At 36.6% G+C, this 12,405-nt stretch overlaps 1 protein-coding gene across 1 annotated transcript; it reads left to right on the top strand.

Annotated features, from left to right (window-relative positions):
- The first annotated feature begins 2,314 nt into the window (after positions 1-2,314).
- Positions 2,315-8,699, top strand: ramp2 (receptor (G protein-coupled) activity modifying protein 2). The gene is made up of 4 exons (XM_066698511.1): positions 2,315-2,410; positions 5,912-5,944; positions 6,491-6,641; positions 7,342-8,699. The coding sequence occupies exons 1-4, from the start codon at positions 2,329-2,331 to the stop codon at positions 7,586-7,588; spliced, it is 513 nt and encodes a 170-aa protein (XP_066554608.1). The 5' UTR covers positions 2,315-2,328; the 3' UTR covers positions 7,589-8,699.
- The last annotated feature ends 3,706 nt before the right edge of the window (positions 8,700-12,405 follow it).

Raw genomic sequence — 12,405 nt, 5'->3', positions numbered from 1 at the left:
TCTGTGTTTTAGCTAGCAGGCAATACAAAGCCTTAAATTATATGAAAGGAATATATTCATTCATCCTTAAAATAATATATATTTTTGAATGTTCTGAATTGAGTTATAATCATATCCAGTGATCATAAAAAGGTCGTCTCAGTGATGTGGTAAAATAATGTTGAACACAAACTGCAGTCATGTGTTTTTCCAACTTCAAAGAATACAGCAACAATGAGTAAATGAGGATAATACGGCTAATATCTCCAGGCTACAGGATACACAATTCCATGTAGAGCAACAGGTAAATTTATAAAAAAATAAACTTCAAATCATATCTTTTGTTTTTCAATTACAGACCCTGCTTTAATAATTTCTAGTCATTTTCCCCTTCTCTTTTTCTAACCCCTGCATGACCAAAATCATTGAATTTACTTTAGTTGTAAATCGCCATTATTAAGAAGCAAAAAACAACAAAAAACAGTCAATTTATATGTCATAATCTGAAATCACCCATTTGACTTATAATGGAAGGTTTGTTTGAATGCCCGTGCCACCTTCAGCTGCACATAAAATAGTTCTCCATTTTACACATAATCTCATTCAGTTAAATCAACTGCAATCTCTTCTTTCAGCTACAACTGTGTATACATATTGTGTATATAAATAAATATTTATGTTTTAGTGAAATTACATTAACATTACTTTGTGATTAATTTGCATTTAAATTCAGGCTCAAAGCTTTTTGCTCCATTGCAGAATTTGTGGGAAAAGAAAAATATATTTACAGCTTGTAAACAGTTGTTACAACCACAGGTAGAAACAATTACATTACATTCACTTGAACTAACCAGTGCCCAATGAACACTGCACAGAAATATTTATGGTTAAAACAAGAACAAGAAACAAAAACATTTAAACAGGAAAATTATGCTAAGTACTCACAAGAAAACTAAAGGTGAAAATCTAACGTGAGACATTGTGGGTATTAGAAATTGATGGCAAAGATGTGGGGGACAGGGGGGCGGGGGTACAAAGTGGCAAAGGGAGAAGGGGTCAGCAAAGCAAGCGGAGAGATTTGGCAAAGGAACTGAGCAAAAGGGTATTGCTTCCTTTCCCAAAGCAAGCAGAGGTTCCCATCCCTCCTCTGAAAGGGACATTAAATTGTAAAAGCAACTGGCATCCTGTCCATTCTGCCAGTGGTTCCTAGGTAGGAAACTAATCAGCCAGCACTAAAGGTTTCAATTGTCCCAAATAAGTCTTCACCGTATAGAAGAGCTGTATTAAAACAAACATGCAATGAAGCATGTTCAGGGAAAGCCTTTATGGCTGTGCAGCTACATTGGGAACATTGTATTTCGAAACTCATGATTTCTTGGATTTTGGGAACAGGAAACTAGATTGTGAATTTAGTAGAATGCTGAGCAATGAAGACTGATACAGATAAATCATATTTTGTATTATTTTTTTATTTTTTTTAATGCATGCTTTTTTGCTTTGTTTTCTAAAAAGTACCTTCCTGCAGGCATGTATGTCCAATCAGGACGCCCTCTGTTTTCAGATATTGTCCAGTTCAGCCAAAGAAGCATTAATTAGGAAAACGGAGTCTACTGCGGATGTCACTTAAGAATTAGTATTTACGTTCAGGAAATGCCAGCCAGGAACTCCTTAACTGAATAGGCGCTAAAGTAGCCAGCAAGATAACACTGTCATCTTCTATCTCTGTGGCTCCTGAGCAAAATTGCTTCTTGTTTCTGTATTTGCTGCATCTTGCCCTCCATGTAGTTTCTGTGTCTCTGAACTTTGTATTCCGTTCTTTCTTTCTTTTATTATTATTATTTATTTATTTATTTATCCCTTATCCAGGGTGACTTACAGGCTACAAAAGCAATACATCCCTATCTTCACATTGTCCCCGAACATAAATCCTGTCTTTACAGTTCCAGTTCTCTCTCACAGCAGTTAAGGATACATTTTGAATAATATGTGCTCTCTGGCCTTGCATTACACCCTTAAGTGTCCAGGTAGAACCACTGACTGTAGCCTTGGAAAATATGGAGGAAAGAAAAAAAAAAAAAAAAAATATATATATATATATATATATATATATATATATATATATATATATATATATATGTGCTATAATAAGATGAACAAATCTGAAGGGACCTGCCATAATTAAAGCAGATGAATACAAACAAATTAGAATTGCAAGAGCCAGGTCGGTGCCGGTATCTTGCTACAGGATCTAAGGAAAGGGGAGGACGGAGGAGGTGGGGTGGGAGTCTTTGAAACTATTATATTCAACAGGAACTTAAATGCACAGAAGCTATCCTTCATTTATCCCTCATGCAGGAAAGGTTAGCATTACCTCTCCAGACCAAAATGACCAAAATGCTTCACCTCCTTCTGTTTTCAGCAGTGCTTTGGGGTATGTACTTAAAAAACATTGTATTTGTCAAACTTAAATATGTTACATGTTTTCAGGGATTTATTTAACAGCCTGAAGGCAACAGTCTGAAAATATAGCCATAGACATCAGTGGCTTTATAAGAGACTGATACAGTACTCACCTTAAGGGTATTTATTTTTATTTTAGTTTGATGTTCTTTAACCCTGCTATATTGCACTGTTGAATATGTCAAATACGTTTAATTAACCTAAATGAAACAAATGGGTTGTATTATCTCAGGATCCTAGTTTAAGCAATTACATGCTACAGGGTATATAATTTTATGATTCAGTTATTATTATTTAAATCAGCACACAGTCTAGACACTTTCTGATTTGTCCAAGAAACCCTAGAGAAATCTCACAACAGCTGTTTTGCTATTCCTTATTGCGGACCTCGTCTTCTCACAGACAACAATTTCAAATTATGTTTCAAGTTTATCTTCTTAGATGGAAAAAAAGCTTGCATTTCAATTTGAATGTAAATAATATAACTTTTTTTATGTTACCAATATTTTTGGGTTTGGTCAGGAGTTAAACTAAGAAGAAAGAAGTGCATTTGACCAATTGTTGTCTAATTTAATATATTTTCCTGTTCTTTCTTATGGGTTAAATGTGATTTACAACACTAAGTGATGGATTAATACCAAATTTTGGTACACCTGTTAACAGAAAACCTACCTAAGTTCTAAGTATATGTTTGTAGTTTGAGGTTATCGTGTATTTAATCTGTCTCTAGACCAGGGTTTACAAATCCTGTGTCTTCTGGTTTCCATTCTAATCAAACTAATTAACCTGGCTAGTCTAAGCTTCCTAATTGGACTATTTGTTTGATAAGACTGAAAAACAAAACAAACACTAAAAATACCCACATCAATTCTAAGTTGTAATAAAATAATTTGGCATTATTACTAGACTGTTAGCACTTCTATTGTGTTACTGCGACTTCTCCTATTCCTTCCTCTCTCTTTGGCACATACCTCAAAGCTCATTGTACTAGGATGTCTGCTTATTGTATTTTGTACTGATTGTACTACTGTAGTATCTGTATCCCTGGGATAAAGGTGCCTGGTAAGAAATAAATATTAATAATAATAGTACCAAGTTATGGGATTCATAATTAATCCTTTTCAAGTGAGCGGTTTTCAATAACTGGTTTCTGAAGTTTAACCCATTTATCCCATAACAAATGATTGGAGTGTTTGCTACAATATAATAAATCACCTATGTTGGTGCATTATTCATCCATAACCTTTTAATAATTGTTAAGCAATATTTGAAGGAACAACCATTTATTAAACAAGTCAAGGACCGACTATAGAGGTTTCTGCTGCTGAGTGCTTTGGCACAAAATAATCTTTGCACAACTGAACCCAAAAAGGGGGCCAGGAGACAAGAATATGGCACAATCTAAGCATCGGCAACAGCTTGAGTTGAAGGAAAACACAAATCTTAAATTGATTTAATCCAAGGAAAGAAAACTAAAAGACAACACTGCAATATGTCTTAGACTTAGAGGAGCAATAACCCACCTAAAGAGGAGAGTATTTCTGAAAACAGGGATGGAGGGCAGGAACAAGCTGCCAAAGAGCTCATTTAGACAATTGTTCAAATCAAGGCACAATAAGGAAGATTGTGGTCAGGATGAAGACCACAAATCACAGGGACTGGGACACCTTGCACCAGACTATGCCAGTTCTGTGCTTCTGTGCAATGGTGTTTCTGACAGTAAGGGCAATTCATCAATACAGCAAGTAAATTACCAGGTGTTGTTTACTGATGGTTAATGAGTGCACTCTAGGTGAATGAGAGGCAGAATATGTTTTTACAGTGAGCTGGTGTTTTAAATTGGGCATGTGATTGAGTGAAGAGAAAACGGGACCTTCCCCAGACACAGAGACTCATGCAATTGTGGCGCACCGAGTCTCCTTCTACTGTGTACTATCTTCGTCCATGTTTTCTCCTTGGTCCCATTTGTGGGTGTATGTGTCTGCTTAATTTGTTCCAAGGTGCCTGATTGGATCTGACTTTATTGGCCGCCGGCACGAACAGTACATCGCTTGTGCTTCACAGGCAAGGCAGTTAGCACTTCATAAGTCATAGAAAGCACTGATGTAAACATTGCCTTTATTGTCAGAAACATTTATGGTCTTTTGACATTGTCCTAGAATGGTATAGTCAAGCATGACAAAGCACAGGGACAGCAAAATAATCACTGTCTAGCACAGTTCAAAGTTTTAAATTACAATGACAATGTGCCAGGGAAAAGTGTCATAAGGTGAGATCTGTCACAGCCTACAGGGTTTTGATACATTTCTGATCAGCAGACACTGTCAACACTGCAGGGTTTTCTTTTGGCACCCATTTCAATGCCAACACTAATTACCTTCCTGATCTCACTTTTACACTTCCCTAAAGCTGCCAGCGGTTTCGGTCTATCCTGTTACAAGTCACTTCTCACTCCAGACCAGCACCTCCAAGTTAATGTCCCCCCGCCCCCTTTATCAATGCTTTTGTCTAATCCGATTAATAATTAAGTCTTCTCTGATGATACATATTTCAAGCTGACCCTTGAGGTTTAAAATGAATTAAGTCCCCAGCCTCCTCATGCCCTGGTGCCTTCAGTCACGCACTGCACACATTCAGCTGGTGCAAGTTATTCATAGAAGCATTTTTTCACACTTCTCTGTTATTGTTTCGTAGGAGAAGAAGAAGGGGATATGGTCAAAGATGTGGAAAGGGTTTAGTGGTTTGCAGTTGATTTTGTGCAAGTTTTATCCCACTGAACAACTGTTGGGAGTTCTGAGTGTTCATGGTACAGGTCAATAAATCAGTGAGCTGCTTTGCCAGTTTTTTGACAACTGGATGTGCTGAAGTGTAATGCCAATTGAAGAGAATTGAAGAGAACAATGAGAGAAAGGTGTCATATTTTCAGGGTTTGAGAGTAAAGTATATCCATGAAAACACTGCTTTAAGAAGCAAGGGTCACATTTCTTTGGTATTGGACAAACTGGGAGCAAACCAGAGATATCCATGAAACTACAACAATTATTAATAAACAAGTAAAAGGACCTTCTATTGAATCTTAAACTCCAAATGTATACTATCAGTATTGCATTTTCTCTTAATGTCCCTGTTAATGACAGCACAACAACACACTGTCCTCATCAGAAAGCATCCCTGCCCGATGCAGGTCTGTTGGGATCAACATGCCAAAATGTTTACGCAACACAGTGTCCTTTTGTTGTGGACGTCTGCAAATGTGGTCTATCGGTTCGGCAATCAAACAACTTTGACTTTACTACGAACGTAAAGGGAAGTCAATGGTTTTTGAGGTCTAAACAACACAAATGCATAATTGCTAGATTTGTGTATACATAAGGCTGTCCTCTGGAGTTCTTGTTTTTGTACAGACTTAAAACATAATTAGAAAAAAAAAAAAGCTTGATCCTAAAGTCTTTGTAATGTTTCTGTGTTTCAGGCTGGTCAACACAAACCCATGTGGAAGAAGAAGGTACATGAATGTGTAAATGGTGGTTTGACTGTCTGATTTGTGGAGCTAGTTAGTTACCTGCTGAATTTGGGGGAAATCCAGTATAAAGATTTTTCAAGGCTTATCAAGGTGTCTCAAAAGTGCAGTAGTTAAATCTCTCAAAAACAAGATCATAATTGTCTTAAAAACTAAACCCATTACCACTGAAGAGTTGACCAACACGTCAGCATATACACACATTTTTAATTTAAATGGCTCACTTCAATGGCCAACTTCACTTCATATGCCACAGAGTTACTATTTGCAGCCAAATAATGTAGTCACTCTTGCAATATTGTTTTCAGGGATTAACTGAAGCATTGTGAGATGAGACATTTTATGAATTCTTACCTTACCACAGAACAGGCTTTTACTTTGTTTACTGTGGCAGAAATAAACACTTTGACACTATATTTAGGACATCCACTTCTTCCCAGATAACATGCAACCTTATTTACTGCTCTAACCAAAGAGTGTTCTAAATGAATGCAGAAAAAAGCCCCACAGTGCACTCTCTTGTGTTGTCAGAGGAGTTCGAGTACCAGGAGAGGTACATTCGAGTCCCCTGCAACGAGAATCTGATGCAAGAATACAGCATGATGTACTGCTGGGAGCCCTTCCACATGGTGATGTCTGAGTTGAAGGAGGAAGCCTGGTGTGACTGGAATAAAATAATAGGGTTTGTATACACATCTGCCTAAATATACCAGCAAGTGATATATTATTGTTATATAAGTGTTATAATTATAAAGACTGATACCTTTTTCCGAGGTCACTTACGAGGCAGGGTAAATGCAAGGGAAATCTATTTCAGGTGTTGAAATATGCACATATACATCAATTATGGCAGTGGTTCCCAAACAGCGGCCTGTGGGCAGCTGCCAGTCAGTGACATATTTTGTCTGCGCTATCACAATTAATCTCAACATTTTTTTTAATCCAAAATGCTTCAAGTTTTCGGGATTGAGTTATTCATGGTTGGTTACATTTTTGTCCATTGTATGAGTGCACGTGTGTAGGTTTGATATGCAATACAATATATGTTGCTTGTATAGCTCATATTGTGATGGTCCTTGATACTTCAATACTACGAATAGCCAGGCTGCAGTGCGTAAATATTTGGGAACTGCCAGTTTCAGGAATTTCCATTTATCTTTAGACACTTTATATCCTGAAAACATCTCCCTGTGTTGTTGTAAATAGCCATGGGGACATCACATTCCCTTGGCAGGTAACCTACTGGATGAATGTAAACACGTTTAAACACATACCAAAGAGGAGACTGGGTCTGTTTAATCACATGCCTCTGTGTAATCAGTGTCAATCTACAAATACAAATATATATACATATATATAAATATCCTTTTCTCTCCTTCTAGCCCATACAATGATTTATCCAATTGCATGGAGAAGGTGGCAGATCTATTGAGGTGCTTCTTCCCCAATCCCACAGTGCAAGAGCTCTTTGTGCAGGTCCACGCAGAGTACTTTGGGAACTGCACTGCAGAGGAGGAGGACCTGATGGACCCCCCCCAGGCTGTGGTTATCACCCTCACCGTGGTTCCAGTGTGCCTGATCCCCTTTCTGGTCGCCCTGGTGGTGTGGAAGAGCAACATCCAGGAGTGAAGAGACAGGTGGGGGGGAGAGAGACACAGAAAGATGGACAGAAAAAGGGAGAGGAGGAGGACGTGTGATGGGGGACTACAGTACCAATGTGCAGCGTTCTGGTAGACAAAGACTGGCTGGTCAGATGGGTGACTTCCCAGCTGACGCATTGTGCTCTGGCAATATTGTGTGAGGTTGTAGTTTGGTGGTAGCTTGGTTCTGAAAAATATGAGGTGTTGCAGAAATGTGTAAGCCTGACCACATGGTGTCATTAATGCTCTCTGATTGTTGCACAGCAATATTGTCTTCTGGTTTCATGGGTTCTTCTCTGGCACTTCAACACATATCAAGCGCAATTGTATTAAATTGCATGCATATATACAGATTTTATTATTATTATTATTATTATTATTATTATTACTATTATTATTATTATTATTATTATTATTATTATTATTATTATTATTATTATACTTACATTTTTTTATTCTGTGTACTTTTTTCTCTTGAATTTAGTTATACAGGCCTACATGCTATTTTATAACATTATTTTAAAATGTTTTGCCACCAACCCCCGGTGTTAAAATATTTGTTTTGCCACAAGGTCATATTGTTTGATGTTCACTATTTTGCTATGTTGACACAATGTTATTTGGTTAGGTGGGTAGGTTTCTCTGTTTTTTTTGTGTGCAAAATAACAAAATTTAAGACATAGAACAGAGGGATTTGCTTTTTTTTCTATCATTCATGGCAGGAAAATGAAATGAGGTGAAGGTGCAGCACTGCTTCTAAACTCATATACCTGTTATTTGGCAATTTACATAATCTGATATGGACAAAAGACTTTTCAGATATTTAGAACTAAATATGATAAAAACTATGACTAGAGTGATCATAGGACTCCAGAGTTATTAGACACTTGAAAAGCAGACTTGAAAATTGCCTTCAACTGGAATGATCAGAATATTTAAATATTATACAGTGGCCAAATTGAGTATTGTTGCTTAATTATCCTGCAGAGCAATAAATACAAACATGAAATACAGATTTAAAGCATACTTGTATTGCAAATTGTGCAATTTGTTTAATTGCAATTGTATTGTTGATATTGCTATATTACATATTAAAGTTACTATTTGCTTTCTGTTCATTAATCAATAAAGAAGAATGAAATGCATATAAAAACTGATGTGCAGGTGTTCTGCCAATGAAACAAGGGGTGGTGATCTGCTGATTGGTAGTAGGAAACATGATCAGCGGATCAATGATTCCTTTTTTGCTGCACATGGTAATTAAGCACCAGTACGCATCTCTGCAAAGGTGGAATCCTTTCACGCATATTTAGATTTCTTTTCACTTTAGTGGCAAAACCCTCTTTGGTCTCAAAATGCACCCGTTTCAAAACCCATTGCATTTCTTTTGTATGCACTTTGTAGAACTGTACAGAATTGGCTACTAACCACAGCTGCATACTGTCTCTTCATGCCTGTATCTTTGACAAAGCCCAGACACAGAACTGGCTTATTAAAGTAGGAATTTATTAGCAGCTACTTAGAATACAACTCAGTTAGTGCACTGACTTCTTTACATCTATACATCACCAAACTGGTGCTTGTTGTTGTTGGTGACTTTTCATATTTTTCACAAATGGAAACAATTCCATCAAGTACTGGATTTATGAAATGTAAGAGTTTAAACACAGCATGGACTATGACCCCAGTGTGAAAGATTCTTGGCAGTTCTTGATAGTTTGTGCAGTCCTGTATTGTGAATCCACTTCAGAGAGGTACAGAGGGCTAGGATGCATGCGGTGCATTTTAATCAACAAACAATTACACGTTTGCTTCAGAGTGGCTGTTCTTTTCTGATATGCTGTTTGGATTAAATGCCACCTTCATCTCTTGGTCTTCATTTTCTGTTAAAATACATTTGTTGTAAACTAAGGAATGATCAAATTATAATAATTTATAATACTGTAGTAACTCCAGTAATTAAACTATAATAATGATCAAGATGTTGTGGTAATGCGTGGCATTATATTGCATTAGGGGAAGGGGAATGCTCCTGGTTTATAGATCTATCGACAGGATGTATTCCAGCAGACATCCCTGCTGTTGCCAACCCACTAGAACAATTGCTTGTGAGTTTTGACACTCTGCTGTTATCAAGGGAGAGTCAACAGTTCAATGCGAATTTCACAGCTTTGTTGATCCAGAGAATGTTTGTGTCTCCAATGCATAAAGCCATTATAACACTTTAAAAAGAGAAAACCCAGCAAGAGAGAGTAGATCCCCCCCCCCTTCTGTTTCACTTAAAGATAATTTTGGAAAAGCAGAGCTAATTTTATACTGGATGCTAAAAGCATTTAAAGTCTTCCTGTTAGTGTATTTTCACTTTATAAATTAATCTGATCTTGAGTTTTAATAAAAATTAAAACAGATTAGTAAAATTTAAGAATTTATCTCAAGGTTCTGCATATTTGTATGTTTAACATTATATCAAAAATATTAATAAAGATTGTAATTCATGTCAAAACATTACAAGACAGTAATTCAGTAATTTCAATTCATGGTGTTTTTAACTCGTTTACTAATTTGGTAATCTTATTATTTTGTTGTTGTTTAAAAGATTAATCTGATCTTTTCTAAAGGGAGAGGGGGGAAAGAGAGAGGTAATCAAGCTGATCAGCCTGTCCCTGCAGTGAAATCCGCCCATCAGAGGAAATGAGAATTTCCTGTTATTTTTTTAAACCTTTCCTTTAGAAAGGTTTAGATATGTAATCTCATTTCACAGGGGGACACAGAATAAAGGACTCTTTGAAAATGAGAAGAGATTGTTCTTCAAGTCTTATGTTAGTCCTGCTATGGGGTAAGTGGAGGTTCATAAGTGAAATATATTCCATGTCTCTGTAATTTTACAAGGATGATTTTTGTTGTTCAAGTCCGACTTTACTGTAGGGAGCAAAAAAGAAGTTTATACTGCAAACTCTAATTCCAGTAAAAGAAAATATGGTTTTACTCAATTGTAATGGGCGAGTGGTGGTGGGAGTTCTGGGATAGGCTTCCATTAAATAAAGCTGATTTTGATTTATAATTTCTCATGTTTTTCATATTTTTTTATTTTAATTGTGACAAATAATGCTTTGAAATGTTATAGTTTATGAAATCACATGAAGTGTGGAGAAAAGGGAACGGGTGGGGTTCAGTCTGTACTTAAAACTGTTCTGAAAAAAAAAAGAAAAAACTGGCATTGTTTGGCTTCTTAAAATCCAGACCATACGTTTCTGAGGTCAAGTACATTTTTTTATTTATTTTCTTCTGATTCAAGGAATTCTCATGCTAGGCCTTAACTGGCTAAACTAGAATGACAGAACTACAGTACTATAAAAAAACAAAAGACCCAAATGATATGTTTGCACAATGTATGGTACACTGAAATAGAACAAATAATTGACAAAGATTTCCAACTGCACAGTTCTCGCACAAAATGGGACATAATTATTTGCTGAGCTAGGCAGAAATGATATTGTTACAGTTTAGAAGAGCAAAAACAAACTATGTAGTGTCCTTAACATGTCAAAATTATTATTTGTGTACCTATATGAGCCCTAAGAGTAGCAAATCCAACAGACATTATATCCAGTTTTGTATTGATATATTAGTCAAACTGGTATTTTTTATATTACATAATAAGTTATAAGCATATGCTGTAGGGGTTAAAAAAAAGTGATACACTTATTTGGATTCACTCAAGGCTGCAGCTGAATTCGACTGTGCAGTGTGGGGACGGTTTGGGGGGCAGACTCCTTCATGCTGCAGGGTCTGAATGGGGGGTAGGAAAAATAATTCAGGCATATTTGGCAGCCTTTGGAGGAATCAAAATAGGCGCTTTTAGTGTGAGCTTTATGACAATAAAGACAAAAAGTAAAGTTGAACAACAACAATACAGATCAAATGAAGTGATTATACCATCCAATGCCACCGAAACAAGTGTCCTAACAAAAACATTATAAGTCAATGTTTCTTAACATTTCCTAATAATCCTACATCAAAGTAGGTTTATTAAGAAATTAGACATGACAATCATACATCACATCATATCACAGAAATAATTATGTTGAATTTAATAAGCTAATCAAAGCTGAAAGATCCAATAATAACAATAGATATCTGAAGAGTTTTTCTCTCCTAGCTGGGATGAATCATTGGTTTAAGATTCTGGACCTCACAAACCACTAGGGAGGAGTAAAGAACAGCGACAAAGTCAACAGAAAATTTGATACACAGAGCTAAAGGTTGATTGTTCACCATCAAATAGAAGGAATAACATCAACATTTTCCATCTGCACTGAGGTGGAATGACCTTGAAAAGCATCTGCCAGGAATTACACAGAAATATTCTTTCACATGAACCATCCCACCTACAAATGCAAGAATAATAATAACAATCATCATCATAATTATCAGTATCTTTTTCATCTCTGTCAGGAATTCCTGTTTAACAAAAACACTTATTTTCATACGATAATTTGAGCTATGAATTGCAAAGGAAATCCACTGAAATGGGTGCAATTTTAGCTTCAGAGGTTGCCAGGAAGTCCAAAGGAAACACAAACCACAGACCTCTGAATTATCAGTCAAACTCTATGCCGCACAGACCACAGAAGCTCCCCCTGCAGCTTCTCTGGGAGATCCCCAGTGCGAGTGGCTAGGCCTTCATCTAGGTTGTGATGATGCAGACTCTAGACGGCCCACTGCACAAAACAGTGTCCAAAAGGTGGCTTTCTGAGCTTCTCTCAACAAGCACAACTATGTTCTACTGTTCTAACAATAAGAAAA

Source organism: Amia ocellicauda, chromosome 3 (assembly GCF_036373705.1).
Source record: "Amia ocellicauda isolate fAmiCal2 chromosome 3, fAmiCal2.hap1, whole genome shotgun sequence".
Taxonomy (NCBI): Eukaryota; Metazoa; Chordata; class Actinopteri; order Amiiformes; family Amiidae; genus Amia; species Amia ocellicauda.
Note: the sequence above shows the minus strand (reverse complement) of the source record. Positions and strands in the feature narration are given on the sequence as shown.